Raw genomic sequence first — 17,898 nt, 5'->3', positions numbered from 1 at the left:
ATTGTAGCCACCCCACAAGTTGTGAGCACGGTCCTGGTGGTCGAGCGGGAATGTTCTGAAAAGAAGGCCAAGATCCAGAAACCAGTTTACTACATAAGCGAAGTCCTACATGATGTGAAGCTACGATAGTCGTAAGTTAAGTTGTTGTATGCAGTCCTGATGACTTCCTAGAAGCTATGATATTATTTCCAAGCGCACATGATCACCGTCGTAACAACGTATCCGTTGAAGGATGTTATACACAATAGGGAGGCTACTGGACGAATCGTGTAATGGGCGGTTGAGCTCAACAAGTTCGACGTAGATTACGCACCAGAAACAAGCATTAAGTTGGAAGTGCTAGTAGAATTCATCACCGAATGGACAAATGTTGAGGAAACAAAGCCAAATATGGTCAAGGATCACCAGATGCTTTTCTTTGATGAATCACTCACGCTTCAAGGCTAGGGGCTGGCATCGTGCTAAAATCTCCAACGAGCAACAAACTCAGGTACGTTGTTCAAGTAGAATTTAAAGTTTCCAACAATGTCGTAGATATAAAGGACTGGTAAAAAGGTTCCACATAGATATATCACTTGGAACCAAGTGACTACTCATGAAAAGGGACTCACAGCTTGTCGTAAACCAAGTGCAAAGGAGTACCAATGCTTAGACGAGGGCAAGCAAAAGTTCGAAGGGCTAGAAGTTATGCACATCCAGAGAGGTGACAATTCCACTACCAATGAACTAGCCAGGCTCATTTTGTCTAATTCTTCCACACCTATAGGAGTCTTCATCGAGAAACTCCTTGAACCGTCAATCTCGATAGCCTCGAGTGCGGATGCCACCCAACTCAACCAGTAGTCTGGTCGGGTCAGTGAGGCAGAATTTGCATACATGAAAGCTGCACTACTCGAATGTGAACCGACTTTGGTGACTCCATTCTGAGTCTATCTTGAAGGTCGAGAGATCCCTGACGATGATGCATCTGTAGAGAAATTACTCGTAAGTCCAAGCTATATGCTTTGGTAGATGGCAAGCTCTTCCGAAAGGGGAGTAACGAAATATTGATGAAGTGCATCACTCAGGAAGAGGGCAATAAGATATTGCTTGATATCCATGGAGGCATGTGTGGTAATCATGTGTCTTACCGAACCTTGGTTGGAAAGGTTTTCCGCCAGGGATTCTATTGGTCGACTACCCTTCAGGATGCTTCTGAGCTGGTGAAAAGTGTGAAAGCTGCCAATTTTTTGGAAGGTAGACCACTCGACCATCCAAAGCTCTACAAACTATTCCTCTTTCTTGGCCTTTCTCCATCTGAGTCTTGGATGTCCGGGGACCACTCCTAAGGGTCCAAGGTGGTTTCAAATTTCTATTTGTGGCTATCAACACATTCACTAAGTGGATCAAGGCCGAACCTGTGGGAAAAATAACCACATAAGCGGCTAAGAAGTTCATGAGGAGCATAATTACTCGACACAACATTCTGCATCAGATAATTATAGACAACGGTGACCAATTCAGAAGTGGGACCTCTACTACATTCTGCGAAGATTTTGCATCAAAACTTGTTTCACTTCAGTAGCTCACCCTCAAAGTAATGGCTAAGTTGAGCGTGCCAATGGTATAGTCTTGCAGGGTATCAAAACTCAGGTTTTCGACAGACTGAAAGCTTACTCAAAATGATGGGTGAAGGAACTTCCCTTGGTGCTATAGGTTGTTCGTACCTCAACTAACAAGGCCACATGTGAAACTCCTTTCTTTTTAGTCTATGGAGCAGAAGCAGCGCTTCCGACTGGATTGTAATTTAGGTCGCCACGAGTGGAAGTTACTCGTATGAGGCGCAAGAGCAGTTACGAGTGGACGATATCAATCTACTCGAGGAGTACCGTGATCGAGCATCCATTCTATCATATAAGTATCAACAAGTGTTGTGTAGATATTACAGTTAAGAAATTCAACCCAGGAGACCCATTGTTGGAGATCTTGTTCTACGAAAGGTGCAGAAATAGGCTGAGTGCCATAAGTTATCACCTAAGTGGAAAAGACCCTAGATAGTAGTTAAAGTCACTCGACCTGGATCAATACAACTATCTACTTCAAACAGTGAAGAACTCGGAAACTCATGGAACATCGATCAACTCTGACAGTTTCATTCATAGACAAGGTAGGTTAAAGGTAAGTCGATTACATTTTAATCAGACTAACTACCCCTATTACATATTTTTCATTTTGACCAGCATAGCTAGTGCAAAGTTGATAGAAACAATTCGCGTAGCTCTTGCAAATAGTGAAGGTCCACCACCTCTAAGAGTTTAGGAGTATGTGGACCCCTACTCGCCCTCGAACGAATCGTGGAACCTCTTTTGCTCCTCCTAGAGCTGGTAGCTAATCACCTCGGGAATCGGTCACCAACCAACATAAGGGCCAGGGAGAGTGGCCGAGACGAAGACCCTGCTGGAGCTGCAGACCTACGCCAGTGATGCCTAGTGACCATCCGCAGGACGTAGAGGTGATCTGGCGGTTGACAACAAAGAAGACAAATGTGCTTTCTTCACCATCGAAGGCTCGAGGGCTCCATCGTTGAAGACCTCGTTGGCAACCTGGTCGATGATCTCATCAAGATCACCACCATCCTCATGTCCTCCTTATGCAGCCTGTGTCACTGACTCATGCGCCATTCGCTCCACGATGTCACGGTCAAGGGAGAGCCGGAGGTGCTAGGCGAAGGGTCGTTGACCTCCAATGGACTTTTTGTTCGCTCTCATCCCATACGTCTCACTTGATTCCTCCTCATCGGAGGAAACAACGATGACTCCTGGCAGAACAATGGCAAGAGAATTTGGCGGTGAGAGGTCCAACTCCTTTGATTTCTAGATATTGCTTGGGAGACAACGGTGGAGTAGAAGCCATGGTTTCAAGTTCTACGAATGATACTAAGCAATGTGCAAGGAAGAGAAAAAGTAGATTGGAAAACAAACGTCCTCTGGTTCCCCCTATTTATAGTTACGAAAATAGGTCAAACAGAAAGGTTTGGAGCCGTCAAGATCCAATATCGATGATTGAATTTATGAGGCCACCTTAGGTGCATGGTAGTTCAAGGCTGACGTGATGGGTGGAGGCCGAGACGTTACCAAGGCATTATGGCACATCCAATCTTTGTGCAAAGGGATGTTGTGTCATTATGATACAATAAATTAGAGGTTACGGTGAAAACAAGCATGAACAGGAGTGGGTTTTAAGTTTCACCTACCCGATTATTCGAATTCACTCGATGACCATAACATAACCACAACCATGCACTCAAAGGTTCATGCCTTTGAGCATAATGAGTTGATGCTTACACTCTAGTCTCCACTCGATCCAGTTATCGAGTAGAGAATCAGGGGCTATATCGCATAATTTTGATGCTTATCCTTCCCTCTCTATTTAGTTATCATGCAAACCAGAGAGCCAAGAGCTACATTGTTTAATGTCAGTGCTAAAGTTCTACTTTCTACTCAAACTCAATTAATGAGCGAAGAGTAAGGGGCCACGTTGAGTATCTTTCGATGCTACAACTCTACTCTCTCTTTTGATTATCACATCAAATAAAGAGTCAGGGGCTACATTGCATACTTGCAATGCTGTGGCTTTACCCTCCACTTGATTCAGTCAATGAGCAGAGAGTCGAGGCTACGCCATATACTTTCGATGGTACATGTATATTCTCTCTTACTCTCCATTCGGGAAATCTCCTTCTTGACCAGAGAGTCGGGGTTACATAGTAATAGCATGTTGTGTAAATACAAAATTTTTATAAAAGTTTATCTAGCTTTGTGTCGATAGCATTGGATAGAATCAATAGATGCATGTGTTGGGTCGATGATGAAAAACTATACCTCATAAGGCATAACATCACAAGAGATTGTCTGACACCTCACACTTAACGACTAACAAGGTTTTGAAGTTCTAGCTAGTCTCATGTGTGTTCTCCATCGAGTTCATGTTCACACGCTGGTCAAATAGGCGAGTTGGCTAAAAGTTTGCAAAAATCATTGTGTTTTTTCTTCTCTTTCTAGTTTTATACTAGTCTTTTTTATGTTATTGAGGATACTTCGAGTGGTCACTTGAGGTGCAATGCATTTAATAAAATGTTCAATTGAGCTTTCAGTTATCGATGGATATCTCATAAGTAGGTTTCAAGGATGATTTTAGCATGTACTATTTGTTTTTTGCATCTACTTATGCCAACTCTATTCCATCAACAAGGGGATAATGGTAAGAGCATACTGAACAAGCAAAATAATAGTAATATTTACAGATATCCCCAACCCATGGAGTAAGTTTCAAATGTTTCAAGCTGGAAACCACAGAAAACTTGCCAGAAGGAATACTTTTGTTCTCATCGTCAAGTAGCTCAAGTGCCAGAGATTTAACGAACTCGGGAAACAAGGGCTTAACATCTTCAGTCATTTTTGCTACTTCTTCTGCTGAACATCCAAACCTCTCCATCACTACTGATGTGTTGAGGTCGGGGTTGTAGCTTTTGAGAAGACCAAGCATTGTCTCGGTGCTTATGGAGGCTGTTTGGTTCATGCGATCGAGGGTATGTTCCTTCAGTTTTGAAAGTGATAAAACCGCAACGGAAAAAGGATTAAAAAAACCACAATCTCATGATCAAACTGGTAGGATGGGAATTCCTCACATGATTCTTGGAGTTCCTAGAGTTTTGATTCTTCTATCATTGAGATCGCCTAGGCATGGGTCAAGAGCCTCATCTCGTCCAGCTACTCGGAGGAGGCATTGGCGGCCTTCAAGTTGGTTTCTTTCTCAGGTGAGGAAGGAGCAGCGGCGTTCGTAGAAGAGCTGGAGGCCATGGAGCAAGATTGCTATGAGGCGGCGGGTGCTTAGGCAAAAAAAGGTGAAAGCTTGAAGCAGGACACTGTGGTGAGAGGATGAAGAATAGCTGTAGTCCAGGTTTGTATGAACATAAAGCCTAGTACTCAATATTTTCTTTGGTAACTCCCATTACTGTGGCACTTCACTCGGCGTGAAAGACGGGGTGATGGCATCGTGCGAAATCTTTGCATGCCCATTTGAGTGCAGTAAATGCGTCTATACCCAACGGTTCAAATTTTAGAGATTTCTTTTTAACTCTACCCAGAGACGGATGTCGAGAAGTTGAGTTTCCAAGCTTTCTTGAGTTTCGAGTGCAGACAACGGTAGGGTGCTTGACCCAATAGCATTTCCAGTTGATACTCAGAAGAGGAAACCCTTTGCTCGATTCTTTCGACTGCAAGCTTGATCTACCTTGCTTGACTAGGCTTAGACTTGGTAGTACTCGAGTAGGCGCTCGTGGAAATCCTATCTGCTGAGTAGCGTTAGGGAGCTACTGACGAATATCTAACTATAGGGTATATACGTATAAGGAGTGTACTATACATGGATAAGTTATACCATATACTTGATGGACACCTCTGGATATTGTGGATCCGAATATATGGGACCAAATATACTCGGAGATCACAAATACCTGTAGTAGGAAGGGCTTGATCGGATTAACCTACTCGAGCACGACTAATATTTAAGATGGATTTGACTGTCTTGCCATGACCGACAAGATGAAGAACTCCCTATCGACTACGGCTGGGACTAAGGTGGCACTAGGACCCCTTTATAAGGTGGGGACCCTGACCCCCGAAGGGAACTAATGACAGATCAACGCCTACACAACTCGATGCAAGCACTAAGACCCTAGCTTTGGGGATACTCATCAACTACAACTCTAGATTAGTTTAGATATGATCTACTCCATTGTAATAGGTTTAGCCACCTTGCTTGCACTCGAGACAATCTATATACAATATCATCCACACAGGATGTAGGGTATTACTCCTCTTCGGGGGCCCAAACCTATATACATCACGTGTCTTGTTTCCTACTCGATCCCTGATCTTGAAGGTACCCCAGTTCAATTACGAATATATTGTTAGGAACTAATCTTCGACAAGCCTATTACAAAAGGGGGGTGTAACTAGACTAAATGGATTTAAACCTAGTCGGCAACTTTCTCCTTGGCTTCTAATGACTTGTTTCACCTTGTATTGCTTGTATCATCCTCCGCAGGGTCTCTTGGCTATGTATATAGATGGTGGTGTCATACGTCCTCTGGACTCCTCTTTCCTATTCTTGGAGATAGACCTTTCCGGTTACGGGACGCCTTGGGTATCTGTGGGTAGTTTCTTTTCTTCCTAGGATCCCCTTCCCAGAGATAAATATATGCCCCGAGAATTATGAGAGACCCTGGGGTACCGGATATGGTTACATCCATTATTCATCATCAAGCCCCCATCAGTACGTGAAATGAGCCTTCGCCAGTTCAAGTACATAACCAACAAAGATAAGATTTTTGTCTCATCGTATCATCGAGTAGACTTGGATTTTTTATTAGGGTGAGCCATCTAACCGGCTTTCCTGGGTTCTCATATCACCTACTTGGGATTCCAAACGCCTTCGAGTTCTCAAGAGAGTTCTCGAGGAGGTGCTCCATCCGTGTAGGTTTTCTATTAGCTTCACCTTTTTGGAAGGAAAAGGTTTATCACTGTCTAATTTCGAAAGTTGAAACGTCACCATGCAGATTTTGAGTAGTTATGAGAATCTTTTCCTAGCATAATATCATGATTACGGTAGCAGCGCGAGGAGCCGGACTCTTTGGGGCACAATGCCAACTACCCCGCATGCACCGGGCATTAAATGCGACGTGACGATAAAGCGGGAGATCTTGGCTATGAATCATGTCATGTTGTCAGTTGAAACGCTATTTCCGAGAGCCTCCACTCTGCATAAAGGCAAAGGGAGAGGCTGCCTCAATGTCTATTCTTCCATCATCGTCTGCTTTCTGTCACACTCATCGTTCTCCTTGTTCCCCTACTCCAAACCCACCCCCCCAAAAAAAACCCTCTTCCCTCAATCTCTCCATTGACATGGGCGTGAAAAAGATTGAGAAAGACAGCTCCTTCACTGAAGAGATGGTGAGTGTGATCCTAGAATGGCCAGAATCGGAGATTACGGTGGAGGCTTTAGAGAAGGCTGAGAGCAAGGATGTGATTCCTCCCAGATTTTCATTCCCTGCACATCTTGGTGGTGGGGAAGACGATCTCGAGCCTGGATACCCACAGCTCTGTGGTCTTCCTTGACTTCTTCCACTGCGGCTTTGGCTTCTCTCCTTCCAGCTTCTTCCTCAAGCTACTGGCTTTCTATGGCTTGGAGCTCATCCACCTTAATCCTAATTCCATTATCATGTTGAGCATCTTCGTGCATCTGTGTAATGCATTTCTTGGCTTTCGTCCATCCTTCGATCTCTTTAGGTATTTCTACGTCCTGAAGAGGCTCCAAAACAAGGTCATCTGTGGCACTGGATTTCGGCTCCGAGAAGGTAAGTTGGCAGAGTACATCAAATTTGCCACCAAGTCCTCCTAGTCTGGTTGGCACAATAAGTGGTTCTATTTCCAACCTAGACTGAAGAGGCTTCCTTATCAAGGCTTGTCACCACCACTATTGTCGAGGCCCGCCTGGACCCATGAGCCCGTGATGACCACCCTTTGCTAGAACTTTATCGGGGAGATCCTACACCTTAATGAGAGGAACCTGATGGTGTATGACATCGGCAAGGATTTCATCAAGCGTAATCCTCTGAAGTCGAGGATTATTGAGGCTTGGTAGTTTCCAGCCGGATTGGATCCGGCCTGAAATGGTGAGATAGGTACTTCCTGATCCCGAATAGCCATATGTAAGGGATTTTCAAGATCTATTCTCATTGACCATTACTTCTTCTTGTAGTGTATTCACTAGAGGCTACAGACAAAAAGGTCAGGGTTCCTTTTGAAGTCATCCCTTCTTCCAGTCACAAGAATGTCTTGATTCCCATTGTGGCGATGAACTCCGAGGATCAGGCAAGAATCATGTTGGTAAGTACCACAAAACCTACTTGATTCTTGTTTTTCTTTTTGAGTAGTCGTACTTGTAGTGATAGCTATTGCCGACTTGGACAGCTTCCTGGATGTAGAGGACCCGATCCAGAGGTCGAGAACACGGGAGCCCCAGCTCTAGACCCGGATGATGTTCTTATCACGGGGTGCAAGGGTCTAAGCAAGAGTGGGGTCGGTGCAGTGCTAATCATATCCTTCAACAACAGCATGGTGTTGGAGGATGATGACTTCGCAGGAGTAGATTCAACGGCAGGTGGTGTTAGGATTCCAACATCAGCCACTCCTGCTCCTTCTGCTCTTGTCAACCCAGTGCCATTTTCAGCACTAGCCTTGACCTTGGTAAGTTGAGCATTTACCCAGATCTTTTGCGGTTGTGCCTGTTCTTTATTTTATCGAGTATGTTTTAGCCTTCGGCCCAGGAAGGGGTCCCAGTGAGCATGTCAGGTGATGTTCCCTTTACCCAGCTAGCGTTGGGGAGCAAGAGATTAGCACCCCTCCTGGTTCTGGTGAAGCCTTTGATGACTAGGAAATGGCTCTGGTATGCTGAAAATTATTTCATATGCTTGATGGAATGCATGATTTGAATTCGTATTTCTCGTCGGACAACCGGAATACCGCTAATAGAACCCAAGCCCTGACTTTCCCAACCGCCAACCCCTCCCTCCTCTGAAGTAGATGGAAGTAAGCATGGTGAGCCCACAGCATCGGTGGCCACCGGTTAGGAATTAGAGGTGGCTAGCCCTAAGGTCGTCGCTGCCCTTCCACGGAGGAGGTACAAGAATTTGTTAGATGCAACCTTGGGGGACATGATCAAAGGGAGGATAGGCCAGTAGTAGGACTCGGTGTTCATTACCTTCTTTATGGTAAGAGTCTACCTGCACATTAGCAATTTAATCTATGAATAGTTGGTACTGACCTTTGATGTTCTTTGTAGTTCGCTGGGCATCGCTTGAACAAGACTCGTTGTGATCCCAAGAAGGCTAGCGTCTGAGTAGCTCTCTCAAGTGATGGTCGAGAAGGAGAAGGCGGATGCTGCTCTAGAGGAACGGATGAAGAGTGAACTTCTGGTATCCCATCTGGCTGCTTATTCATCTTGTCTTCTGAACATGTCACCTTGCAGAAGTCTCCACGACCCAAGAAGCTGTTGCCAAGGAAGGGGCCCAGATGTCCTTCGTTCGCCAATAACTTGTAGCAGTGCTCAAGGGCTCACTGTCCAAATAGAGGTTATTGGCGGAGAGGATGCTCTAAGGCTCACTATACGGGCCACCAATCTTGCTGAGGCATTCGGTGGGTTCTGAGAGACGGTCACCAAACACCTTTCAAGCCAGTCTCGGCAGAGTGTGGAGCTGGTACTCGACTATGCATTGGCTATTCTGAAGACCCACCAACCAGAGTTTAACGCCAACTTCTACTAGAAGGTTTCAAGGATGAGTCAGAAGAATCGTCGACCAACAAGGTTGAGGAGGTGACCATGACAGCCAAGGTCTTCGTGGATGTGATGGATGTTTTGCCCTCGGCATAATTCTTTTACTTTTACCCTGCAGTTCATAAAAACACTTGGTAGATTTTGTTATTTTTAGTTGGGAACATTAAATGTTTTCCATGCTTGAAGGGAGTACTTCGTGCTAGACTCATTTGATAGCATATCATGATTTTCTTTCTGACTTTTTCCTTCGATTAGTTTAGGACGTGTTGATCACTAATCAGAGCGCTTATTATGACTGTCCTACGGTCCGCTTGAGTGGGAGGCGTTGTAGCCCCTAGTCACCTATGGAATGTGATCAGCAGCCTTTTTGTAACCCCGAGTTCGCAATGCAATGGTCCTTCTCTTCTCGTTAGAATCTACTTTTAGAGGGTACACAATATATCATTTTCGGTTTCCAGCAGCTAGCACTTATTAAGGCCTCGAATGTATACTCGGAAATAGAGATTCTGAGTAGGCGGTCCAAATAGTAAAAATATCTTTAAGGAAAAGGTAACTCATTGCTGTCAGGTCGAGATAAAATTTTCGCCACCCTGATGCACGTTTGTGATGAAGGATCCGAGAAGCGGCTTACCCCATTTGTCAGGTATGAAGATGTGTGAAAATACAAGTAAGGTAGAAAAATAAAGTCGATCGACTTTATAGACAATATGATCTTTATTATTACGAGAAAGTATTCTTAGGATTTACACTTAAGACTTACAGAGTTTATTGATAAGCAACAAGCTATGTAGACCTATTGTCTTAAACCTAAATGATACAGAATAGATTAAGCCGATAACCAATGACCCTTATTTCCTTTGGGTAGCGTAGGCGCTTTTTCATGGGTTCCAAGCTAGTTGTGGAGCTGAGCCCCTGAGGTTTCTGGGTTTGCATATCAAGGCACCATGATCACGGTTATGACTAAGTCTTGTTATCTACATTGATCCTTGTGCTATTGGATTCCTCGCTTGGTTGGTGTTGAACTACCATGTTGGGACTCCCCTTGTCGCAACAGTGACTAACTCTGTAAGGCAGAAAATAAATTCGATCAACTTTATAGGCAATATGATCTTTATTATTACGAGAAAGTATTCTTAGGATTTACACTTAAAACTTACAGAGTTTATTGATGAGCAACAAGCTATGTAGACCTATTGTCTTAAACATAAACGATACATACTAGATTAAGTTGATAAGCAATCCGGGTAGCGTAGGCGCTTTTTCGTGGGTTCCGAGCTAGTTGTGGAGCTCAGCCCCAAGGTTTCTGGGTTTTCATCTCAAAGCACTGTGATCACGGTTACGACTAAGGCTTATTATCTACATTGATCCTTGAGCTATTGGGTTCCTCGCCTGGTTGGCGTTGAACTACCATGTTGAGACTCCGCTTGTCGCAACAGTGACTAACTTTGGGACAACCGCGGACGGTGATGACTCCCTCGAGTCCCGAGATCTTCACGCACTGATAAGCGTAATGCATGGCTGCCATGAATTTGGCAAGGGTACGTCTTGCTAAGATGGCATTGTATGCTGTCTTGAAGTCGACCACATCGAATAGAATTTTTTCTGTCTAAAAATTGTCATGCTTCCCGAAGGTAACAGGTAGCGATATCTGGCCAATGGGAGTGGTCGAAGAACTGGGTACTATACCATGGAAGGCTTGATGGAAGACTGAGAGATCTGCATATCTTCGAATGCGTTAGAGAAGAGGATGTTCAGGAAAGTCCCTCCATCAATAAGGACTTGGGTAACCCTACAGTTATTTATTATAGGCTCGGTCACTATCAGTAAATGGACTGGTCGTACGAAGTTATCAGGGCAATCTTCTTGGCTGAAGGAGATTTCAGTGTCTAACCACTTAACGGCCTGATGACCTTTAGGTATGGCAGTAGGACTTCTCGAGCCACCGTCTTGTCCTACCATTTAGACTCGTAGGATATGGAATCCCCAAACATGTGATCGATCATCCTTTCGTCCTGCTAGAAGGACATCGAATCCAAATCATCCTCACTGTCGAATATCTAACTATAGGGTATATGCACATGAGGAGTACACTATACACGGATATGGTTCATCGTACACCTGATTGACAACTCTGGATATTGCGGATCCAAATCTATGGGACCTAATATACTCAGAGATCATGAAAACATGTACTAGGAAGGTCTTGATCAGGTTAACCGACTCGAGTACGACTAGTATCCAAGATGGATTCAACTGTCTTGCCTTGACTAACAAGACAAATGACTCCTTATCGACTACGGTGGATCTAGGGTAGCGCCAGAACCCCAATATAAGGCGGGAACTCAGACCCCTCAACAGGGGACAGAGAACAACTCACGACAGATCAATGCCAACATAACTCGATGCAAGCACCCAAACCCTAGCTTTGGAGATACTCGGCGACATCAACCCTATATTAGTTTAGATCCGATCTACTCCATTGTAATAGGTTTAGCCACCTTGATTGTACTCGAGATAATCCATATACAACATTATCCACACAGGACGTAGGGTATTACTCCGCATTGAGGGCTCAAACTTGTATACATCGCGTGTTTTGTTTCCTACTCGATCCTTGATCTCGATGGTATCCCAGTTTAATTACGGATATATTATTGGGAACTAATCTTTGATAGATGGCGCGCCAGGTAGGGGCCCTCATCTATTTTTTAGGATCGATCATATCTCAAGTGCGCATCCATATTGAATTCTCTGACACTGGATTCTACAACCACTTTGAGTCGACAATCATCTTTGCATCGCCTCCTGCCGACTATGAAATCATCTTTGGAACAATGACATACCACTAGCATGATCAAGGTGAACTGATCCACATCTTTTGTACATGCCTGCACCAGCATGATGTACTTAGCCCCACACCGCCAACAGCATTCCAACCATTTTAACCACTTTTTCGTTCGATATACTGGCTTTAACTCACAAAAAACTGGGTCCATAGTACGAGTCCACATACATTGTACAGTAACATAATAAATATCAGGATACAACTGAAAATATCGGGTGAACCACATTATCATCTCCTTCATCTTGGTACCCTCAGGGTTTGAGTGCTCATGGATGGTAAACAAAAAATTACTCAAATCAACACCAAAAGGACCATTGCGAATTTAACTATTTCCATACAAAACTCTAAGCCTTATAGGGTTTGACATAATTGCGACGTAAAAAATATATCAAACAAATTATCAACTTACGATTACTACTCAACAAAATAAAATTCAAATTAAAAATTTTCAACCATAATTTATGTACCATAATTAAATCTTGGTAACCTAAAATGTAACCTCTAATTAATCTTTCTAATCCCTAGTCTTACATACATATTAAGCCTACAATTAATGTTTTTCAATGTGTAAACCTAAATATAACCTACAATTAATATTTCTAATCCCTAATCTTACTTACACATTAAACTAGCATAACCTAAATTATTTTTTCCCTAATATGTAATTAAAGCTTACGAAAATGTTACTTAAAAATATTTACTCTAAGACTTATAGCATTTGACTATCACACCCGGTTTTGACGGACAGAATCAAATGTGGCTTATGTGTGCCCAGGATATTTAACACACATAAGTACGTCACAGGTGAATTAACAAAAGCAATACTTTTATTAAATAAATGTTAACTCTTACAGCAATTGACATATATTGTCTTCTATGTAGATATCTGCAGCGGAACAGAAGCACTGGTGCCCAACAACACCGCAGGCAACTGACTGAGACACGCGCCTAAAATATCACAACCGCGCTTTGATAGTCTTCAACATCTTCACTCACTGAGCAACACCATACATGTCGCATTGCATGAGAAAAATAGCAAGTGTGAGCACATGATGCGTTCAGCAAGTATACAGAAGAATAATGATATGTAGGCTTATGTCAAAAATAGGCTAACACAAGGTATATTTGTGTAAATACAAGTAACGAAAATAATTGAACTTTAAAAGCATTGAACAATTATTCAGTGAATGTATCCCAATTAATCCAACCGTGAGACTTCACCCAAAACTAACCATCTTGTAAACCATAACCATCACCATAACCATAACCACGACCAAACTAAACCCATCTAATCATGTGAGGATCCAAGTCTCCCATAACCGCGAGTACGACTGTTATAACAGTTTTACACTCTGTAGAGGTTGTCCAACTTTTAGCCACGAGTCGTGATATCCTTGCTGCCATGTTTGCAAAACACTTAACACACGCCAGTGGTGTGCCGCCAGGGTAATCACAACGAAGCATGGTCCATCAATTAGGTTCTGGTTTTCCAACGAATGTCAGCCAGGTGTCTAAATGATATGCTAAGTCTTACCTATATCGACCTCGTGTTTGGTATAGTATTTCTTGGGTTGTCACTCCATGAACCGATCATTATATGTGACACTTGTGAAAAGACTATCCAACAGGGAAATAACCAACAAAACCTAACACCTTTTCTTACAACGTATCCACAAACCCACCACACGAACCACCATTATCAAACCAACAGGGAAATAACCAACAAATTTCTTGGAACGTATCTACAAGCCCACCACATGAATGCATTCAAACAATTAATAACTTAACTCAAATTTGAATTCTAATTTAGAAAATAGTCTTTATCCTACTCTATTATTAAACCTATAATCAAATCTTGAAAATTTTTAGAAATTTGAGAAATCTGAAAATCAGGGTGTGATATTGACACATCTGCAACATGACATAATTTACAACAAACTAAAAAAATATTCTTAGACTAAAAACTATATAAAACCTTACTAAAAACTAGAACTAATATCTCAAATTAATTTGTACATCTATATAATAACATAACTAAATATCTATAATTTATACATAACCTAAACAATAACAAAACTAAAAAAATACTAAAACAAAAAAATTACCTTCTTCTTCCTCCTGTCCCTCCCCCTTCTTTGTTCCTCCTCTTTCTCCTCCTTCCTTCTCTTCTTCCTTCTCCTTCCCTCTTTCTTCTTTCTCTCCCTCCTTCTCCATTCGTCCTTCTCTTTTCTTAGAACCGGCCAACCGAGCGAATAATTTTTTTGACACCGAGACGACCGAGAGTAGAGATAAGAGGCGAGAGCGTATGAGAGAACAGTGGAATGGAGTTTTCGCACAATGGTGGTGCGAAAATGGAGTTTTCACACAACCATTGTGTGAAAATATATTTTTCACACAATTGTTGTGTGAAACTGTTTTCACACAACCGTACCGCAAAAATATTGAGGTTTTCACACAATCATCCTACGAAAATGTTTTCGCGCTTCCAAATTTCGAAAACTGCTATTTTCGCTTCACCAACCTATGAAAATCTAGTTTTCACGAGTTCAATATGCGAAAACTAGATTTTGCACAATGAACTCGCAACAGTGGGGGTTTTTTGTAATTTTTTGAATTTGTGCCAAATATGAGTGACCATGGTATCCAGTTATCTTTACAGACTAAAGAAAAGAACACAGCACAACTGCACAACAACAACAACCACCACAACAACAGTGCAGAAATACTCTGCCCCCAACGTAACAAAAGAACATGTGCATAGTAACAAAAGAAAAGGGAAACCATTAAAAATGAAACAAATTTCATGGTGTTTCATCAGCAAAGTCACAACAATATACTGCACTCACGGGGAATCTGCACACCCTACTGGATGGTGCATTCTCCTGCTGGTGATCGCTCTTCATAGCAGTAGCCGCCATAGGCCACAGGCCTGCCGTAGCAGCTGTAGCAGCCGGGCATGGCACAGGGGGTGTAGTAGCAGCCGGGCCTCGTCGTGCAGCTGCTGCAGGAGCACCCCTTGTCGCACCACTTGCACTTCCCCCTGCAGAACTTCTCGCACTTCTCCATGCACGCCTTCTCGCACTTCTCCTTGCACTCCTGGCAGCAGGCCTTGTCGCACTTCTCCTTGCAGAGCTTCTCGCACGCCTCCTTGCAGGGGTCCTTCTCCTCCTTGGGCTTGTCGTCCTCCACGCTGACGATGGTCGCTTTGAAGCACTTCTTCTTCTTGATCTTCTGCACGATACACACCGGGTCGACGTCGCCGACCACCGTCAGCGTGCACTTGTCATGATCAACTTCCATCGACTTGATCCCTGGAGGACGGTCACGAGTCCCGACATGGTGTTAGCCCATTTTGTTCGTACGCACACATTGCTCGATAGATAGGTAGATACCTTGGATCGTGGCAACAGCTGCCAGGATCTCACTCGTGCATTTCTTGCCGATGAGATCAGCTCTGACCACCGTCTTCTACAATAGGTAAGCGACAACACAAACACTCACAACAGATGGTTCATGATCAGAAGTAATTTGCAGAAACAAAAGCATGATCACGGACCTTGGACATTGTGAGCTGATGACACCCCTGGTTTCGATGCAGACTCTTAGTTTTGTGTCTCTGGGAAAGGAGACTCTGCTGCTAGACTGGAACTGGAAGTTCTGCAGGATTCTTGTCCAATCCTAGGCTCTTCATATAAGGTGGCAACTCTGGAAGTCAACTCGGCAATACAGCAACTGCCACCGTACCATTGGCAGGGACCTGGTCGTAGGAATATACTATATATACACACATGTGCTCCGCAAGTGTATAAACTTGTTGAGGTAATTTTTACTACTATAATCCTCTTTCTAACCGCAGGAGGTTGCAACTGATAGCTTTTTAAAAAAAAAAAAATACGGGGATAGCTGCACAGTGGTTAGTCAAATTCCTTGCTTGGAGATGGCAGTGGCTTTGCTCGTCACGAATTTTGGGGTATTGAAGGGACAAACATTATGATTCCATCATCAAAACCGCTTCGTCAACACGTTGTTTGCTTGTCCTGTTAGTGGAAATGCCGGCACGCAGGTTTGTTTTTTTTTGCGTGCTAACAGCTAGCTAGCCAGTACACTACTCCCGGGCACGAGCACGACTGAAATGACAAACCGTTGGTGGATTATATTAGATATGTGGCAGAACCATATGGAAGAAACTGCAAAAACTGGCTTCTTGGCATGGCAGAGATGGCGCTTCTCCTTCTTGTACGGCTCCGGATCCTCAGGCTTTGTCGTCCTCGGGGAGGAGCTGACGGTCGTCGCTGCCAGGCATGCCTTCCTGAGCTAGTTCTCGAGCACGACCACCACCTGCGTGCAGCTCTCGCGCGGCGTCGATGACCACGGACTCGGTCCCTGCATGACGATGCATGTACGCATGCGCATGGCGTGAGATCACAACATGATCAAGAGCGGCGCTGACGGTCACTGACAGGTGGGCCCTTTACACCTGTCACTGCTGACGGCGAGTTCAGAGTTCTGCTAGCTGCGAGAGTTGAAAATATAGCAGTCATGTCATGCATTTCCTGCCGATGAGATCAGCTCTCGTAACTGTATTCTGCACGGGTCGAAGAGAAAACAATAAGCTAGTACGAATGGCTCACGGAAATGATTGATTAGTTACTTAACCAAGTATTTATGCCTTAATTTTGTTTGGCAGACATTGTGTGTTGACTCACCCTTGGGATCGACTCAAGTTTGAAACGCGGGTGACCGGAGGTGGAGACCAAGCTTGTTGGAAGCTTTGAGAAGCTCATAGTAATTCTAAGCTTTTTTGCTTCTCATAGTAATTCTAAGCTTCTTTTCGATTAAAAGAATGGCGCATGCTTACACATATGCAAATAAAATGCTGAAAATACTCGTATATGTGTAAATCGTGAGCATCATGATTTAAATTTTGATGAATGAAGTCGTACTATCATATCTCCACCAATACGCTAAAAGGTGGTTTCCAGTTAAAATCCTTTTATGCAGCGACGAACCAACAAGGTCAACTCTAGCGCCAAAAGATACAGCATCGGGTAGGAATTGGTCATGTATACGATTAACAATGCTTCAATTTGACATGAAAATATATGATTAAGAGGAGGCATATGGTTAGACCACTCTTTGTTTTCTCAGCAGTGGCCGTGCTGTGCTGCAAGATGGAATGGTTGAATGGACGCGGTCTTAATTACTGTTTTGCCCTAGTTAGATGCAACTTACACTGGTAAGTTAGTATATCAGTTCTGCAAGTAGGAATGTTACGAAATGGCAAGGCAATGCATGGACGGACTTGGTAAACCAAGTCTTTATTTTCTAATCAAACGCATCCAGCCTAGCTACGAATTATTTCTTTGGTTTTTTTTGTACAAAACAATAGTGAATTCGTCTCAGTTTTTTTTTTAAAAAAAATGGAAGATCCACTGTTTTCAGATAACAAGGTTGGAAACAAGTGAATTTGTGGTGTACACGAAGTAGCGCGTGGTGTTTAAAAAGTATATTAGCCAGCCTATGGAGAAAATGGAATCCGTTGACTAGAGCTGAAGGCTTCATCAAAGGCTCAGAAGATTTAGAGCATATACATGCATGGGATGTTCTTGATCCCAAGAGCAAGAGCATGTATTCTATCGGTTTTTCAAAGGTGTCTTCATGTACCTGTCAGAACAATG

The 17,898-nt window shown here is 43.3% G+C and overlaps 1 protein-coding gene across 1 annotated transcript; it reads right to left on the bottom strand.

The window, feature by feature from the left end:
• Positions 1-14,928: 14,928 nt before the first annotated feature.
• LOC133887588 (uncharacterized) lies at positions 14,929-15,953 on the bottom strand. The gene is made up of 3 exons (XM_062327551.1): positions 15,777-15,953; positions 15,613-15,688; positions 14,929-15,531 (listed from the first exon to the last, which is right to left on the bottom strand). Exons 1-3 carry the CDS (start codon positions 15,783-15,785, stop codon positions 15,083-15,085), a joined length of 534 nt encoding a protein of 177 aa, XP_062183535.1. The 5' UTR covers positions 15,786-15,953; the 3' UTR covers positions 14,929-15,082.
• Between the last annotated feature and the right edge of the window lie 1,945 nt (positions 15,954-17,898).

The sequence above is a fragment of the Phragmites australis genome, chromosome 1, assembly GCF_958298935.1.
Source record: "Phragmites australis chromosome 1, lpPhrAust1.1, whole genome shotgun sequence".
NCBI classification, from domain to species: domain Eukaryota; kingdom Viridiplantae; phylum Streptophyta; class Magnoliopsida; order Poales; family Poaceae; genus Phragmites; species Phragmites australis.
The sequence above is the reverse complement of the archived record's forward strand: the minus strand, read 5'-3'. Positions and strand labels throughout refer to the sequence as shown.

What these genes read in the sequence shown, in the direction of transcription:
- LOC133887588 (XM_062327551.1), bottom strand. An exon ending in AGCTGTTGCCACGATCCAAG is followed by an intron (nt 15,532 to 15,612) that starts GTATCTACCTAT and finishes ACCGTCCTCCAG; the next exon opens with GGATCAAGTCGATGGAAGTT.